Here is a 19,524-nt window from a genome sequence, read left to right as displayed (position 1 = left end):
TCAAAGAAGCCATGTTCCTTTAGGACACTCCTGTCCAGCTATTGTTCCCCTGCAAATGATATGCTGCCTCCCCCACATCCCAAAAAAACTAGAGCTAACAGAAGAAGCTTGTACCCCAAGCCTCTTATGTACTCGGAATTTATCCAATGCCCTTTTAAAGCTATCAAAGTCAGTAGCTATCACCACTTTTTTTATTTTCACAAATGCATAAGGTGAAGAAGTATTTTTGATTACTTGTTCTAAATCTCATTCCATTCAGCACACTTTGGAAAGAGAGACATCCAAATAATGCATTATATTATACAACTGCCTCTATCAGTCATGATTTTTTTAAATCAAACATTCTAGCTTGTTCTCACAGGAGAGTTCAAGCCCCGTGGCAATTTTGACAGATATCTCCTACACATTTTCCATCTTTATAAGACTGCTTTGCAGATGTGGCAAACAGACATAGCATTCTAGATACAGTTATACAATGAATGTGTATGTAATTACAGTATTGTTCCCTTTTATTTTCAACTCTTCCTATGATCCATACCATCATGGAATTTAACTTTAAAACTATGGACCTACTATGGACTATGGACTATGAATCCAAGATCTCTTTTCTGGTTAGTCATAGTTAGCTCAGACCTAAATCAGCATATATGCAAAATTACTTTTTTTCCTCTTAATGTGCATATTTTGAACAGATAGTGCTTGACTTATGACCCCAATTGAGCCCAAAATTTATTTTCCTAAGCAAGACAATTGTTAAGTGAGTTTTGACCTATTGTAAGACTTTTCTTGTCACAGTTGTTAAGTAAATCACTACAGTTGTTAAGTTAGAAAAATGGTTGTTAAGTGAATTTGGTTTCCCATTGACTTTGCTTTTGAGAAGGTCACAAAATGTGATTAAATGACCCCAGATAGTGCAACTGTCATAAATACATGGCAGTTGCCAAGCATCCAGTTTTGATCCCATGACCATGGAGATGCTGCAGCAGTCACAAATGTAAAAAACAATCATACATGACTCTGTTTCTGAAAAGAGTTGTAAAGTTACAACTTATGAAGCCTCTGTGGCGCAGTGGTTAGAGTGTAGTTCTGCAAGCTATTTCTGCAGCCAGCTGCCTAGAGTTTGGCAGGACAAATCCCATCAGGCTCAAGGTTGACTCAGCCTTCCATCCTTCCAAGGTGGGTGTCAGCCTTCAAGATCTTCTACTACTGCTTTGCATCTTTTGGCTGCCATAAGTAATAGGGGGGAGGAGGGGGGGATAATGTCTGGGAAGAGAGCTGGAGGTGTTACATTCTTGTGTTGTGTAAATGAGGAGTGGGGGGGAGTATAAATCCCTGTTTAAGTTTCTATTTCTCGCTTAGCTTTCTTTTCTCTGTGCAGCTGCAAACCTTTATCAAAATATGCCAAGGTCAACGGACAGAGGCCTCATCACCACCTGAAAATGTCCACATGATCATATTCAGAACTTTTGATTGGAATAATCTTTTGAACTATGGGGAGTGGAAACAATTCCATCACTTTGTATATCTGATTTGCGCGCCTTATTTCTCAGATTCAGAATTGTACTGATGTTACCACTTCATTTTCAGTAAAAGACATCTTTGCTCTAATCTAAAGAGTCTAAGTTTTCTTTCTTGAATTTTGAATGGAGCATCACCTGACAGTGGGTAAAATGAGGCCCCAAATTGTTGGGGGCAATATGCTGACTCTGTAAACCACTTAGAAAGGGCTGTAAAGCTATACAGCGGTATATAAGTCTAAGTGCTATTGCTATTATATTTTAACTTTAAATTGTCACTGAATGAATAATTGTAAATTGGAGACCTTGTGTATTTAAATTGCTCTATATTAGCAATTTGGTTGACCATTTATCCAGTTTAAAAAGATCCTTCTAGAGATCTTTACAATCACTTTATAACATAGAAGTAAGATAACTGAAATTAATATCAATCTGGATACAATATATGTATATTTAGTATGAATATTGCTTTTGAAATGAAGTAAACCAGCTTCCTTACCTGAATATCCCATGAAAGGAGTCCAGTTTCTACATCCTGGTCTGTTGGATGAGACAGGTGTTTTCCGTACTCTAGAAATCTTTATATCCTTGGTGGAAGAAGGGCTTGTCATATTTACTGTACTAATGTTTTCTGCATAAGAACTCTTGTCTCCAAAATATGAATCTAATAAAAATAAAAAATTTCCTTTGAAAGCACTTAATATAAAGTGGTCACATTTCTTTATTTCTAAGACAGTTATTTGAAACACTATTTAGTAATAAAACATTTAATTCTTTTAAAGAAGTTTTTTGGAAATTTGGTGCCTGTGAGTGCCATAGCATTTCCACCCTTAGATGCTCTGGGATATCCAACATTAAAATATGATATATAAATATATCTTAAATATAGTATAAATTGAAACTCATCTACCTCTCATTATAGTTCTAAACTTTTCAAGATAATTTTTTCCTACATTTTTAAAAATTGGAGACACCTATGATACTGCAGAAAACTAGATAATGATACTTTCAGATTACTGACACCCACATTGGAGATAAAATGGAGCCAATCCATTAAACAATTTCTAAGTATTCCTTGTCAAAGTCACAAAGTTCTATTTCCTAAATTACTAGGTTCTGCTCACCTCAGAAAAGATTTCCTTTTCAATTACACAGTGGAACAGATATATAAAATTCATAGGTCCATTAATTAAGGAAGAAAATGTAGTTGCACTGAACAAATAGAAAAAGTTAATAACTTAATCCCATTATTTTCAATGGAACTAAAGTATAACTAATTTAACCTGAATACAATCCAAATTTAGCCTGGAATCTTAAAAAAAACAGAAAGCAAAGCCACAAATAGTTTCACCTCCTGTATTAGCCCACTAATACCTCCCCATTTTATATTTTTCAATAGTATATATTTTTCTTTGTTTTGTGGGACAATTCTATGCATGCTTATTTAGAAGCGTACCCATATCAAAATAACTTACCTTATGTCCGGCCAGAACTTGAAAATCATATTTAAAGTAGCACAGTATCTAAACAAAATGATTTGGTTGAGATCTGCATATGTGGGATTGATTGGGTAAATTGCAAGGGCGACTCCGAAATATAATGTTATTATATTTTATCTATATCTTAAATTATTGTACATTATTACAATTTCATTTTCGATTGTATTTTATTACTATTTCATCTTAAATCGTATTTTGTCTAGATTTCATTTTAAATTGTATTTTATCAAATTTCATTTTGAATTGCTTTTATTAAATTTTAGTAACAAATTGCTGCTGGAACTTTGCACTTTGATATGGCCTAAGGGCTAATCAATAAAGACTTATTATTATTTAGAAGCTGTGTATGGTTACATTCTTACATTAAGATTACGACTAAATAAGTGACATATGTGTGAGTGAAAATATTTCAATTAGCCATAAAAAAGTATGCTAGTAGAATGTCATCATTGGTTATCATCTTATGGACCGGAGCTAGATTTAGAACAGATCCACTAAAAACAAATAAAATAAATAGGTAAGCTAATTTAAAGTGCAATAATCAATAGTCAGAAATATACATATTTTTTCTTAGCATCACACACAAACTATAATGCCTCTTATAAAAATACGTTTTGTATGTAAATCAATAAATATAATGTAATATAACTGAGCAGAATCTTCTTGCTCTCTAACTGCTTAATCATTTGCAAGTTTATTTAGAAAAAAAACAAGCCCCTTTAGAGTTTTAATGTCCTAGTTTAAAAATTATTTTGAATTTCCACCTTTTATTTTCTACATATCAGATCCATTAGTCAAATTGTCTGTGCATATTTATAATTATAGCCTTAAATTATATGTTTAATAAATTATTTGATATTTAATATGGCTTAATTTACCTCAGAATTTTAACCCCATCTAATAGTGTTGAAAGTTGTCCAATGCATCCTCCACTAATTATATATTTTATTCAAGTTTGTAAAAAATGGTTGTTTCCCTCCTATAGGACATGTTATCTTAATGTATGAGCTGTATTTATATGTATTAATTATATGTATTAATATGTATCTATGTTTACCCATAATTAAAAATAATAGGAAAAGCTTTCTTCGGGATACTTTTACCAAGATAAAATTCATCATTCCAGTATTCAGACAAATATTCTGCATTCAAGGGTTAACAAGTCAGATGTGTGATCAGATCAGGGGTCCCCAAACTTGGCAACTATAAGATGCTGGCTGGAGAATTCTAGGAGTTCAAGAAAGTCTTAAAGTTGCCAAGTTTGGAGACTTCTGGATCAGATCAATAGAGAGAGCCAATAGACTGTATTTAAAAAGTGGAATTGCCATAAAAGAGAACCAAGCCTGAGCCACCTCACAGGGCTGCTCTAGGGGGAAAAAAGGAGGGGAAGCTAAGCATAACTCTGAGCTACTGACCAAAAGGAAGGATGTGAATAAAATAAAATGCTTAATAGCCAGAGTCATCAGAAAAAGCTAAAAACCTGACTGGAGGACTTTGGACCAATGACTCTCTCAGCCAACCCTTCTCATATGGAGAAAATAGGAGGGAGGACTATTATGTATGTCTGCCAAATTGAGTTAGTTAGTTCTCCACTTACAACCATAATTTAGCCTAAAATTATTGTTTTAAGTGAGATATTTGTTAAGTGAGTTTTGCCCATTTCATGACCTTTCTTGACTTGGTTGTTAATGGAATCACTGCAGTTGATAAGTTAGTAAATCAATTGTTGAGTGCATCTGGCTTCCCCATTTGACTTTGCTTGTCAGAAGGTCACAAAAGGGGATCACATGGCCTTTTGGGACACAGCAAAAGGTCATAAATATGAGTAAGTTGCCAAGCATTTGAATTTTGATCACACGATCATGGGGATGCTAGATGGTAATTGTGAAAAAACAGTTGTCACTTTTTTCAGTGCCATTGTAACTTTGAACAGTCACTAAACAAACTGTTTTAAGTCGAGGACTACCTGTACTAATGAAGTGACAAAGGTGGGATAAAAGTGTATTCGATAAATAATAATTGAAGTTTTGCAGTTTTGCCCATTCAAGAACTGGGTAACTTATTACAAAGAGACCTAAACTTTGAGAATCAGTTGCTCTAATGCTTCCCATTCACTTATTAGAGAAGCCTTGAAAGGCGAGTTGGGGATTGAGGTGTCCGCCCAGAAGAGAGCGTTATTTTCACTATTTCGGGAGCTGCGATCGGATTTTCTTCGAGCAATGCCCACCTTCCAACCCTCTCGGAGGGAAGATCGCGGCGCCATTGGAGCCCCTCGTGTCCGTTTTCCGCGGTTGGGGGTGAGAGGGTTCGTCAGTTAAGCCCGGCGTCTCCTGAAGACCGAATTGGTAACGGGGTTGACGCTCGGGGCCAGAAGAAGACGAGCAGCGGCCCGAATAAGAGGTGGAAGCAGCACTTGCTTCCTCCATGATCTACTTGATTCGACGATCGCCTCTGGGAAACTCCAGCCCGAGGCAGTTGAAGAACCCTTCCCCCCAGTTTGCCTCAGAAGTCAGCCCGTGCCTCCGCTGTGCAGAACGGAGAAAGCGGACTGTACTATTTCAAACAGCATAGAGGGGTGTCTCCCAATTAATTGATTTCGCTAAGTGACAAAAAGTAATTCTCATCCGAGGTTCCTCAACCTTGGGGAGGAACTTTCTTACACAGGTGAACATTGGAGAGTATGATTTAAGTATGCCCCCTCCCTCTTAACATTTTCAGCCGTTGTCTCAAAGTTGAACAACCCATCAGAAAAGAACACCGTTAACTGTGGAGGGTTCAGCGGGACGGCTTTTCTGACAAATCTTTTTGACAATCTATTGGGTTGTCCAAACGTGATGCGTGTCACCACTTTCAGATGATGGGAACCGTAATCCAGTTTACACAGGACCTTTGGTTAAGCCGTTAAGGAATACTAGCCCTGAGTTGTACTTTAAAAAAAGGCGCTTCCTAAGCAGTTAACATCGCAGAGTTCATTTGTAGCAAGAATGCAAGTGCTATTAAGTGTTAATAGCACTTAAACTTCAATAATTTTAGATTGTTTCGTCCAGAGCAAGGCCCCCTCAGTGCTGTCAGTAGCCTTAGCATTACTGGGGATGAAGATTGCATATCCTTGTTTTTAACTATTGCTTATAACTACAGGCTAATCTAATCCAGATAGATGTAGATCAAATTAAAGAGAGGGAAAATCCAAATACGTTGATAAAGAAAACTGAAATTAAAAAATGTAGCAGTTGCAAATTGACTGATAATGGAGAATGGATACATTCTTCAGTACAAATGAATGGTGGTATGGGTTTCCTGATATTCTTTGAAGCCAGTTTAGCAGCAATGTACTTTATTAGTACCAGAAATTGATTTTCAAGACACATTAAAAATCTACAATTATAGGATTATCAGTTCAGAAAAAAGACATGTTTGCATGACACATTGTTTGACCATATAACCTAATAAAATTCAGTTTAATTGGAATCAGACATCTTGGTTGGTGTTTAGGTCACACTTTAAGTAACTTTGTATAGTTCTTTAAAAATTAAAATTACAGAAATTGAGTGACTACTGCCGAAAAGATTGAAGATGGTTTTGTTTTTTAGCACCATTTTACTTTCTTCTTCCATATGGCAAGAATGAAAAAATGGAAGATTGTATGGTTGGGACTGGTATAATTTGTAGCCATTTTAATATTCCATCTATGTCCACAGACTGAAAGCAAATGATAACAGTCCATTGGTAAAGATCAGAATTGACATAGAGCTGAATATTTAATTCTGCAGTGGCACATGGTGCAAGTCCAGAATTCAGCATCCCACGAATCCACTTCCCCCCATCTTGCTGTTTTCAGCTATTGGGAAAAAAAGTTATCAAATGAAAATATATAGCTGGTGCTTCATTTACAGTGTTTGGGGCTGGAATTGCTGTCACTAAGTGATTTGGTTGCAAAGTGTGATGTCCTATGACCATGCTGCTTACCAATGGCAATTCTGGTTGCCATAATCTCACATGACCATAACTTCAGATTTTCTGTTGGCTTTGCTTGTCAGAAGGTAGCAGGGAATGTTGGAAATCATATTCAGGTGACTATGGCTTGCTGTTACATAATCATGAATACGGGCACCAAGCCCAGATTGTGATCACATGTCTGTGGATACACTGCAGTAGCCAGAAAGCTGAGAACTGATCAAAATTACTTGTTTAGCGATTATTTTGGATTGTTGTTAAACAAGTATTGTATAACCAGAAGACCCACTTGTACAATTCTGCTTTTACATAATAACAACTCTGGTTTAATAATTTTTTGCCTTTCTGGGTCTAATGTGCATGAGTCATATGTAGCATAAAGGCTAGACCTAAATATCTGATTTTTAAAAAAACCCTTGTCAGACACTTTTTTGAAAACAGAAATGCAACAAAAATGCAAGCCTGAAATCTTCTCACCTCCAATGGACTGTGGACAAATACTTCTATAATTACAATTAACTTTAATCTGTTTTAAGCAAAACATATTTATTTATATTTCAATTTCAGTCAACTTACAAATGCAGTTGTGACGTGTGAAAGAGAGGTATTTCTAGAGTTTTAATGGAAACAAGTATTTTCTCTTGCAGAAAACAATCTTATACAACTTTATTCTTGAATATATACAATTATTCCAAGTCTGCTAAAATTGGGATTCAAGCCACATCGTACAATAAATATTTTAGAGCAAAGAAAACAAGTTGTAGAATTCAGCAAGGTCATTAGTTAAAACCAAGTTACATTGTAATTGTATTATTAGCTTTCATTAAATAATGTCTTTAATAGAGAGTAACTATTTGGATACCATTGTATTACTTCTATTATGGTTTGATAAATAAAACTGGATTTAATTATTGCATATCCTGAAGGGGAATTCAAGTGCATGAAGTGTCACTGGCAAAATAAACAAGTAAATTTTATCAACAGAAGGAATACCTAGGACAATTTACTATCTAGTACTTGTTGCTTATCACCCAGATGGATGAATGATTGTATCATAATCATAATTCAAGTATTTATCTACTGCACCTAACACAGTATGTTATTTTCAAAGTGAAGCAGCACTGGAGGCAAAATACTTAAATACATACATCTGTTACTGAAAACCTCAAGTACATGTCACACTCTGTTCATTTACTTTGTTTATGGTAACATGTACAAAATGATAGTGCTTACAGTAAAGTAGCAATTTATAATGTAAACACATTTAGAAATGCCTTGATGGAAAAAATTAAAGCTGCTGATTAAAGTATTTTATACATACTATATCCTAGCTAATAAGTTCAGGCTGTACATTTATTCTTTGAAGGACCTCTTCAGGCATACAAAACACAGGATTTACAGGCTTAATTTGTTCTTCACCCAGTAATGATAGTCCGGCAATTCCAAACAAGGTGTGAAATGGATCCACCTACAATATATTAAGGTATATTTATTGAAAACATTACTTTCCACGGGATAATATATTTTAAAAGATTAAGCAGTTATGCAGTAAATTTGAAGATTCAAATTAAAAACAGTGGAGATACACATTAACTAATCATTTTTAGAATACCAGGAAAAGCTTGAAGTATTTTAATTAAAGGAAATGCAAACTAATTAGCAGAATACAATATATCAATAATACTGTAGCTTCTTTTTAAATTCCAAAGTATATATTTTAAAATGTTGAGGAAAAGAAACAGGGCACCTCCATTTGTGGTATGATGCTAAAATTCAGAGAAGTCTATACATGCAATAGGTTGAAATTACTATATTCTAATCTGATGGTAGGGACTATCTTCATCATTTGTCAATTTATTCATTGCCTCTGAACTTCAAATTCAGTGCAGCTAAATGAATGGGTTCCTAGATTGGTAGGAGTACTTTTAACATTAAGAGCATAGGTATGTTTCATGTATGATATACCTTGGTTTTGGCACTGGCTGTAACTTTAGGCACAGGTTGCAAGTTCCATTTTTCAGCACCAATGTAAACTTTGAATGCTTGCTGAACAAATGATTGCAAGTCGAGAACTATTTGTAGTTTGTTTTTAGCTTGGAATAAAATATATTTTCCAATTCATGTATAATTTTAATATGTGGCTCTAGGGCTTAGCCATTCCAAAATGTCAATGTTAACAAAATACTATTCCTTGCTACCTATGTACTCCAAAAGGAGATTTATTATCATGAAACCTATATTTATACTTTTTCTGGTCAGGAAGATGTACTTCTACACTAAATGTGAAGTTAAATTGATCAGTTTTACTAATCTAACAAGGGCCCCACATATTTTTGACAATATATTTACTTATAGGCTAGTGGTTTTCCTTGCAATATCCCCACTTCTCATTCTGAATTAAAATAATATCTAAAGTCAGATTGCGATAAAATATTGGCAAGGAATAAAGGTTATATCTACTGGTATTTATTTGAAAGCCTTTGTGTTACATCTTCAAGAGACATTTTATTCAGAAGATTTATTCCTCTAACTGGTTCAAGATTTCCAAAGCATTTGATTAGCTATATCCTTGATTCTGGTAACAAATTTCCCTAGTATTAACTACTTATGATTAGAAACAAAATATAATAATAAAGTTATCTTCAGATCATCCACTAAAGTGGAACTAATCTAATCTGAAAAGAAAAATCCTTTAATGAACACCATCATTTGTTATAGATTTCTAGATAATATGAAATTAATGCACATGTGTTTCTAAGCATCAAATACTGCTATGATTTACTAAAATCAAAACTGTTTGAGACTACTTGCCATATCTCCTGGCCTGTCAGCAAATCCTCCTGTTTCCTCATCCTGGCAAGCCAAGATAAAATTGCATAATTTCTGTCTGTCAATCCAGTGCAACCTGCCAATTATCTTCAGGGATGCTAATACCCACCATGAATAACATACATCTGGTAACTGCCAAATGAAATGACAGCAGAGTATGTTAAGGCAATTGTGATTGTTTAGAGCAAGAATAATGTGATTTAAGTCAAAATAAGATATTTTCCCTGAATAAAAATTTTAAAAGACATGGGAAGTCTTTTCCTTCTATCACTGAGCAGAAAAATCTGGAGTCTTTTTTTAAAACCAAACATGCACAATTAAATTAAGCTGTACAAAGTTTACCTAAAATTACATTATGCTTGCTATTTTAATTTTTTGAGAAATCTTCCATGCAATATTGACCTGTTTAATGTCCATAGCTAACAAGATGAATAAAAATATAGATTAAAACAAAATCTTAAAAAGCATATCATAAATTTACAGTAAATCTTGAAATGTTCTTACTGCCTTACTTTTTCTAAATGGTTAATTAGAATTACAATGACTATGTTTGAATGAAGTCATAATGCAGTTGCTTTGCAGCTTAGTTCTTTGTGTAATTCAGCCTTTGTTTTAAATAGTACTTTTATGTCTTAACAGAGTGAGAAAGGATTTTATTGTGGTATCTGAATGCATTAAAATACATATGCATGGACTTGCAATTTCCTAAAATGTATGGATTAGATTGTTTCTGTTTAACTAATAAAAGAATATAAGAAACAGGATACTAAATTCAAAAAAGATAAAGGGATTTCTACACAAGGTAATTGAATTAATGGAAGTATAATAAACCAATATATAGTATTAGTAAGATATGGGGAAACTCTACCACTTCAGTTGTCATAGCACATTGATAAGGTAGACCTGTAAGCTTTCTAGTGTCTTGACAAATTTGATATTCTGTTTCACTGAAAATAAGACTTTTCTTTTGACTCCCGAAAAAACGGCTAGGGCTTCTTTTCAGAAGGGTCTAATTATTGGCTCACTTCGCGGTGGTGGCACTGACAGCCCCATCCAGCAGCCCGGTGCTGCCCACTTCTGTGGCCACTCATATGCATCAATCCTGGACTCTATTTTGCCACCAGAGCCTTCCGGAAAGCCCTCTGCAGCTGTAAAACGAGCTCAGAATTGACACACACAGCAACCCCTGGCTTCCATTTCGCCTTCAGAGGCCTTCTGGAAAGCCTTCTGCAAACGATAAGAGAGCTTCAGATTCGGAGCTGTTATTAGTTGCAGAAGGCCTCTGAAGGTGAAACGGAAGCCAGGGGGCACTGCACATGTCAATTCAGAGTCAGTTTCACAGCTGCAGAGAGCTTTCTGGAAGGCTTTGATGGCAAAACTGAGGCTGTGGGTGCCGCACATATCCGTCTGAAGCTCGCTTCAGAACTGCAGAGGGCTTTCCAGAAGACTCTGATGACGAAAGGAAGGCTGGGGGCAAATGGTGTCAAGCGGCCGCAGAAGGCAAAGCAGGCGTCAGGGTGTTGGAGGCCTGCTAAGTAGGGTGGCTCCACCCTCCACAGCTTCCTTTTTAATCTGTGCCTCACCCCACCCCCGCACCCAAGTGGGTGGGGTATTAATTAGGCCTAATTTTGGGGACAGGGCTTAATTAGAGTGCATGCATTTAAAAACATGATGGGTCTTTTCAGGGTGGGTCTTGTTTTAGGGGAAACAAGACCCCACCCTGTTACATTAAGGAATAGTTTATCTGTCAAATCTACTCCCAAAACCATTGTATAAATATACCATCCAAGCATTGCCTCATGGTGTTTTCCAAATGATGATGGCAAGAGAAAATGACTTTAATGCTATTCCTTTATTATGGTGAATGTCTATAACAGGAGTGTCAAACCTGAGTTGTCACGTGACATATCACAACTTCTCCCCCCTTTGCCAAATTGGGTGTGGGCAAGGCCAGCGTGTAACACATCTGTCCTGCAGGCCACAAGTTTGACAACCCTGGTCTAGAATAAACCTAATGCTGCTTGGTAGTTTGTATGTTGTGTACACCTGATCTAGAGTAATGTTTCAAGGTTATTTGCAAATGCATAAAGAAAATAACCACCTCTATTGAATCAAGAATCCTTGCTAAAAATAGAAAGTGTTAATGGGAGTATCAATGAATTCCAAATGTTGTCTTACAACAATAGTACACATGGCTAGAACCAGTCAGTCATTTTTTTAGAAAATTCTGCTTCCTTCCAAATTATGGAATTCTGAAAAACAAAATGTGGGCAAATTATACCTTTTCTGGTCTTCCATTAAGGCCACCAGATGGCAATTGACGTTCACAAAGCCACCATCCTAGAAGATCAGCATTTATTTGGTGTAACTGGCCAGTTATAGCCAGAAATCCTGTGCAACAATAGATCTAAAATTACAGATATAAAGTTCATGTCTATTTTAGAAAGATATTCAGAAAAAACCAAGAAAAATACAATGTGGGATATCAATTATTTATATAATAAATGCGACAAATTAAATCTCTCAACTTTTATCTATCATACTTGCAATTAAGTATTTAAAATATGAAACTAATATAACCTAGTAACATTTAAAAATCAATAGTGATGCACAGGGTCAATGGATGCTATTAACGATATCCTTACTGTTCTTCTTAGATTTTCCTTACCCGGGTTTTTGATAAAATTATGCAGAAGGATTTAGTATGTTTAATATTTAGGGGACTAATTAATATTTAAAAAAACCTTAAAATCAAAGATAATTTAGCATGTTATTTTATTACTAAGCTTTAATTACAATTTACCTGTCCTGCATGCGATTCAGATCCTGGTCTACAACCAAATCCTCCATCAAAATTCATACAAGATAACACAAAATCTATTGCTTTGTCCATATCAATTGCATCCAACTTCCCCTGAAAAGCAGAAAATTGAAAATTACTTCTTTGGCAAAACTCAACTAAGGATTGTTGTTTACCCAACTTGGCAGAGGAAAATACAACTTTTTTTGTAGAATACAATAGAGGTGCTCCTTCTGCAATGACTTTCTACTCAATTTGACACATCTAATGTTAAGAGAAATATTTAAAAGTCAATGCAGTTAATTTCCATTATTGACTGCTCTACAATTTAGCAAATTCATAATTTCCAGTGTCTGAATGAACAAGGAGCTCCGAATGCAGAACATAGCATTTGTCAAAACTAATAAACGTCAACAAAGGACTGAAGACATCTACCGAATATGATGGGTTTTTGGGTGGTAGAAAGATAACATTTTAAATTTATTATACTTGATTCTTTTTCCTGTAATCTGACAATACCAATTTCAAACTTGGAATCTTTTAATTTAATTTTTGAGCTTTAATTCCTGGCATTGCCAGATAACCTGGTTAATACTAGTTTTCCACTCTAGGAATATTTTAAATGTTACATTCCTAATAATATCCTGGGAAGTTTTTTTAAAGTCCAATAAAATAAAATACAGAATATTGGAAAACATATCTTGACCATTTCAGTATATATATATGTTTGTTTCAAAGGACTTACCAGAAGGGCTAAGGTTGCTACTGCACAAAATGAAAACCTAGTATCAATTTCTCCTAGAGGAAGAAATAAAAGTAGCTATATACATGACACGAAAAAGGTTTATAAAATTGAGTTAAGTTCAGAAATACAAAAGTAAAACAAATATGTATCAATTCAAGGAAAAACAAAGACATCATAGACAAGGTTAGCTTGTTTATAGAAATATTCCCAAATAAGATAAAAACATTTTAAGAAACTATTGTATTTAAAAGTAAATATATTAACAAATTAAAAATTCAATCAATCAATCAATTCAATCACACGCCTATTTAAACACAAGTCTTACTGTTGTTAAATTTACATAGAAATGCACAACCAAACTATATTTTCACAATAAAACTGGCAAAAATTGTGCTTATGCAAAAAATTGTAATTATTAGTATTAAGCAATATTTCTCAGATCTCAGAGTAATTCTAGAGCTAAAATGGTGATATACATCACATTTAGAATCAGATGTATATAAATTCTCATCATAGATCTAAGTAACTAAAATTCAGAAAAAAAGTGGAAATACCATCACATATCCTCTTGAATTATGATTTTAAATCTTTCATCAGAAAATGGAAATCAATATACTTTAAGTTACCCCAAATATCTCCAGCAAATGATCCATCTTCCTTCTGTAAGCTTTTTACATAATTAACAATCTTATTTACATCGACAACATCCAGACTGTCATATAGTGTTAGAATCTGGAAAACAAAACCAATCATTAAAAATTTAGAATATAAAAATACATGAGAACATAGTTATATATCTGAAAACAATTCAAAACTATTTTAATTAGAATTTTATTTTATTTCACTAGTCTGAAATATACAAAAAATCCAATCTTGTTATCTCTATTTTTCTACCTCCAATATAAAGTATTTAAAGGTACATTAAATTTTAAAGAGTTTCCAATTATATCCAAAATATGCTGAGTTATAATCTATATTTAATTACACTTAAGACTTATATGAATCAATAGAAAGTTAGGCATGACTAAGACTGTTTTCCATGACGTTAGACATGACTTAGGATCCAACCTAAGTTGTTTTTTTAATTAAAAAAGCAAGTATGTCATAGTAAATAATTCCAAGCTACTTAAATAACTGATATGCAAATATTATTTTTTTCAAAATGCCTATAGTAATTCTTTCCACTAATAAAATCTTTTTAATCTAAGGGAATTCAAAGAATACTATAAACATTTATTCAATCATCATGCATTTATTTTAATTATAGTAACAGTTTGTATGATGAAATTACTACTCCATGTTTTAGGTATGTGTAGGTGTGCAATAATTAGAATGTAAAATAAATAGAATTTATTAACAAACTTACAATAATTTTTGAAACAGATTAGACAGAAACATCTACATTTCTTCTACTCTTTCTTATGCTAATTTGGGATTTGATCATTGAAGCTCCCATCTGATTAACTTAATAAAAGGCAGGTGATTTAATATGTCTTGTATGTACTTTACTATAGTTTGTGTTGGTTAATATGATATGAGCTACCATCTGGAAGGCAGATGATTTATTTATCCAAGTCTAAGATATTCTGGAATTTTGAATTAAGATTCAAGAATTAAGTTGCTCTGACAAAATCCAGAAATCTAATGCATAATTTTTTTAAAAAAATTCTCAGGTCTCAGAGTAATTCTAGAGCTGAGTGTTAAACCACATCAACTGCAGATTCAGATAAAACATCATTCCATCACTGACCCAAGAAGCTATAATGCTTTGTGTTAAAAGCATTAGTATTAGTTATAGGAAGTTACTTAAACTTGCCGAAGTTGGTTTGGGTGAAATATCATTATTATGATTGGTCCAGGGTTACGCTATATAAGATGGATTGTTATACAAATACAATCAAACAATCAAAAATTCAACTGTACTTTACATTTCTCCAGTTTAAAAACTTAAGACAAAAAAATAAGCTAAACCATTTATTTTAGAGTTTGTAAAAAAACAAAAGGTGCATTATTTTTTAGCCAACAATGAATGCTGAATCTAAAGAAAACTCAGTAAATGTAAGGAATTTTTTTTAAAGAAAAGCGTATCTTGGAGCCTAGAAAACAATTCACTTAGACATTAACACTATGGATAAACCACCAGTGAATCTGTATAAATAACATATGTGTTTACCTGAACAGCACTTAATGTATATAAAAGATGAGGATCATGGCCTATACTGGCACTTATGCCACCACATTCATGTTGGCATGATTTGATAAATGCTAGAATTTCTTCTTTGTTCATTCGATGAAGCTGCCCCATGAGATCCATTACTGTCAATCCCCAATAGACGCCACTCATTCTTAAATATTCTGACATGCAGTATTCCTGAAATAAGTATCACATTTATATTAGTTTCTAATCTAAAGAATATAAAGAAATAATGAATGTAAAAGATAGCATGACTATTTATTTAAATGATTAGGGAAAGAATTCCCAACATAGGAACTTTTATTTTACCATACATACACTGAGGATTCATTAAATCTACAAGTATAGAAGAGCCTAAAACAAGTATGATGTCATTCAGGTACAGAAACGTCTGAGATGAGTTGTTCCAGGCATGGAACAAATTTGCACATAGAATATCTTGCAAATTGCTAAAAGTTCCCAATTATTTATTGGGAACTTTTATATATTTTTATATATTCGTATATACTTTATATACTCATTCACTAAACTATCAATTGTGTATATATAATTTGTTAAAGCTGACAATTGTTAAATGCTAGGTACTGGTAATCTATCTCATAGTGCCATTTGTATAATCATCCCATCTTTCCTTCCTCAGCCATCACCCATACTATCCTATTTAAATCTACATCAGCATCTCCATGCATCTGGTTAAATGAGCTGTGGTTCCTCAAAGCTTATGCCTTTTAATAAAATCTGTTAGTCTAGAAAGGTGCTACCAGATTTTGGCTATCATGGATTAATACTGCCTATAATTAACCATTTTAATTGGCTAAAGTAGCATATTACTTTGTTCCAAATTTTTAAGCAAAGAACATTTTGAAAACCAGAAATAAGTATTTAACATAAAAATATGTTCAATTAATTTAAAAATAGGTTTTTTTTAGGTCTCAGTATCATTCTAAAGACTTCTACAGCTCTGAAGTCAGATAATACATGCCAGATTACATCACTGACCTAAATAAACTATCTGCAATGTTTATGAGAGTTGCCTCATAGAGTAGATGTGCACCATACAAAAATTAACATTAAATAATGAAAAAAGAAAACCTCTTCTATATTCCATATATATCTACAAGTGCTACGGAGAGCTAAATAAATATTATTTGTTAACATATTACTCACATAATCATCTTTCTTCGTTCCATAAGCAGCTATGTAGTCTGCATGTTTTTCTAACAGTAATGTTGATGGAGCATCATTTTTTATTATGACATCTTTTTGTGGTGTTCCCTTAAAAATGTTATGGTAAAACTTATCAAAAAACTGTTGCAATCAAATTACATAATAGAGTTTCCCAACATGTTCAAACAATGAATTACATATATTTATTATAATTAGTAAACTAAATTTTAAAATGCTAACATTCATAGAAGTAAAAAAAAAATCTGGATACAATAATGTAAATTTTACTGTACATATTTTCCTACAGGCAGAAAAAAAATAAATTTTCTCTTAAGCCGTTTATCAACATTAGTAAAAAGAGACATATTACATAAATCTGTCAGCAACAGAGAACTATACCATGTTCATAAAGGTTAAACTGTTTTTCCCACCAAGATGGCCACCTAGTTAATGAATGAGTGGATGTGATTGATCACTGGTTGCTTCTTTTATTTTTAAAAAATTTACTATCTTGCTCACAGTTAAATTTTTTCTCACGGGACATACATTTTAGTTATCTCATTCTAGTTCTTTCTCTTGATGCTGTTTGTCCCATGGTAAACTCTTTGACCCTCGCCATTTTGAAGTTAAGCACATGGCATTCCACTTTTCCCTTAACGATTTTGTGGGTGAAGAGGCTAAAAAACAACAACATGCCCAGCAAATCGAAAAGTTTAGGATTTAATTCGCAGATCACCAAGACTTTTCTTTTTAAACCAGAACAAAAAAAGTTATCAAAGCAATTGCTTAAACTACATGCTACGTTTTGGCTTTTGCACAACCTCAACAGTCACATCCTCCCCCACCCTCTCTATATATACAGAGAGAAACCCCTGCCCTATATAAACTTTGCTGTACTCACCCAGCAAGAAATTAAGGAAAGTTGCCAAGGTACCTCGCAAATAGGTAGGGGCTACGACTTGTGGACTATAAAGGAAAGCGCGCAGCATTTTTGGTTTAATCATCAATTGTTACCGTGATGGATAGCCTTTTTCAGCAGATTATGCGGGAGGGGGAGAAAATGGCACCTGGGAAACGTGGCTCCCCTAAGCAGCCGTGACCAATTTCTCGCTCGCCAGCAAATACAAATCCCGGCCAAAGACCGCGAAAAGGGCTGGTTTTCCCACCCCCAAGCTACCATCTCCGCCTCGGCCTCAGCCTCAACCCGTCGTGGAATGGCCAACGGGCCTAACAAAGGGGGCTCCGTCGACTATTTTCCCTCCCCGAGGAAAGCAACAGAGGGATGAGAGGGGAGGGAGAGAGGCAGCAGGAGCAGCGAGGGCGCGAAAAGCAACAAGAGCGGGAAAAGGAAGTGGACACTCACCATAATGGTACATCGGCGATGGCTGCTCACGTGATTCTCATACGCATGCGCATCACTCACCGGAAAAAAAGAGAAAGAAGTCGATTTCCGTCTGGTGTTCCGAATGGATCCGGTGGAGCTGGCTAAGAATTTCCTGTACAGAGAAAACTTTTGTTTCCGCGGCGTTGTTTTCATTTTCATTTTATTATTATTATTTTTAATCAACAGCTGTACGGCGAAAGCTACTTATTGAAGCAGAGGAAGGAGTTTGGTGCTTGTTTCGATTGAAAGAAATTATTCTGAGACGTTCTTTTTTATACTGGGGAACACTAAACTGGGGGGAGTTATCAATTTCATTTAATAATCTTATCTGGTTTCTGTCTTTATAGAAGGTAGATATTGGTAGTGGGGGGGGGTTCGTGCCGTCTTTACAGGTTATCGACTTAAGGACTGTAATCAAGCCCAAAATTTGGGAAATTGAGTCATTTGTTAAGTGAACGTTGTCCCTTTTAACGACCTTTCTTGACAGTTAAGTGCAGTTATTAAGTTAGTTTTAACTTTGAATGGTTACTAAATGAACTGTTGTAAATCAAGGACTACCCTTGACTTGCTTTTGCTCTATTCCTGATTCCCACCTCTCACCTTTGTGGTTTTAAGGTTGAATCATGCAAGATCATTTTCTTAAAATGCCAAAAGGAAATAAAAGTGGTATTACTTATATAATTTAAAATTTGTTCTCCATAGAAGTCCTACAATTAGAAAAGCAAATTAAACAGAGGACTCAAAAGCAGACTTGTTCATTTATTGAAGAAAATTATCCAAAGGTATATATTTCTGTGTGGCAAAAGTATATAAACCTCACCCTCATTTGATGGTGAAATTAGTCAGGTGTTTCAATGGGATGGTAATCGGATGTGAGAGGTCCTGCCTTAGTTCAAGAGTAGATTCAGGTTCTTCACTATCAAAATGAGATCTTCATGACAGGTCTACATAATTGGGTCACAGCTGGAAGAAAGATTTCTGAGGATCTATGAAAAATAGCTGCTGACACTCATCAGCCTAGGAAAAGTGACAAAACTATTTTTGAAGAAATTGGACTCCACCACTACTATTAGGCAGACTGAGTACAAAGGACATTCAAAACCATTGTTATCCTCTGTACCATACCTTCATCCCATTCTGGAAAGGAGGGAAAGTATGTCATCTGAAAATCGGTCTCCATTCCGTACTATGGCTCCATGTCAAAGTCTGCAGTGTTGCTGCCCTCACAATAGTAGTTATTGCATCTATTGGAGTACCCATGATGGCTTCATTGATAGGTAGGTAGGGAAACATAACAATCTGTGCTTAGCCTGGGCACTTCGCAGATCTGGGTAACAATAAGTGTTGTCTACTGTTTCCTGATTTAAAAAAACAGTATTCCACAAGGTTCACATTCCCCAGATTGAACCCCCACCAAGGGGAGGAAAAGCTATAC

General features: G+C 34.5%; 2 protein-coding genes and 3 non-coding genes across 5 annotated transcripts in view; all 5 read right to left on the bottom strand.

The window, feature by feature from the left end:
* The window catches only part of MSH4 (mutS homolog 4), a 53,882-nt gene extending 48,412 nt beyond the window's left edge, over nucleotides 1–5,470 (bottom strand). Inside the window, exons 1-2 of the mRNA XM_026700080.2 lie at nucleotides 5,244–5,470; nucleotides 2,017–2,181 (exon numbers count right to left, since the gene is read on the bottom strand). Of these exons, the coding sequence (XP_026555865.1) occupies nucleotides 2,017–2,181; nucleotides 5,244–5,442 (364 nt within the window). The 5' untranslated portion in view covers nucleotides 5,443–5,470. The remainder of the gene's footprint in view (nucleotides 1–2,016; nucleotides 2,182–5,243) is intronic.
* Nucleotides 5,471–7,499: 2,029 nt separating this feature from the next.
* Nucleotides 7,500–18,257, bottom strand: RABGGTB (Rab geranylgeranyltransferase subunit beta). Its single transcript, XM_026700191.2, has 9 exons — nucleotides 18,069–18,257; nucleotides 16,706–16,813; nucleotides 15,518–15,715; nucleotides 13,971–14,076; nucleotides 13,345–13,397; nucleotides 12,603–12,713; nucleotides 12,081–12,206; nucleotides 9,782–9,931; nucleotides 7,500–8,438 (listed from the first exon to the last, which is right to left on the bottom strand). The coding sequence occupies exons 1-9, from the start codon at nucleotides 18,246–18,248 to the stop codon at nucleotides 8,298–8,300; spliced, it is 1,173 nt and encodes a 390-aa protein (XP_026555976.2). The 5' UTR covers nucleotides 18,249–18,257; the 3' UTR covers nucleotides 7,500–8,297.
* Nucleotides 13,781–13,863, bottom strand: LOC113436196 (small nucleolar RNA SNORD45). Its single transcript, XR_003374038.1, has one exon. It is a non-coding gene; the product is annotated as a small nucleolar RNA SNORD45 (small nucleolar RNA).
* LOC113436194 (small nucleolar RNA SNORD45) lies at nucleotides 15,015–15,095 on the bottom strand. Its single transcript, XR_003374036.1, has one exon. It is a non-coding gene; the product is annotated as a small nucleolar RNA SNORD45 (small nucleolar RNA).
* Nucleotides 16,465–16,538, bottom strand: LOC113436195 (small nucleolar RNA SNORD45). The gene has a single exon (XR_003374037.1). It is a non-coding gene; the product is annotated as a small nucleolar RNA SNORD45 (small nucleolar RNA).
* Nucleotides 18,258–19,524: the final 1,267 nt, after the last annotated feature.

Source organism: Pseudonaja textilis, chromosome 3 (genome assembly GCF_049901715.1).
Source record: "Pseudonaja textilis isolate UNSWEBS1 chromosome 3, rPseTex1.2, whole genome shotgun sequence".
Lineage (NCBI taxonomy): Eukaryota > Metazoa > Chordata > Lepidosauria > Squamata > Elapidae > Pseudonaja > Pseudonaja textilis.
Note: the sequence above shows the minus strand (reverse complement) of the source record. Positions and strands in the feature narration are given on the sequence as shown.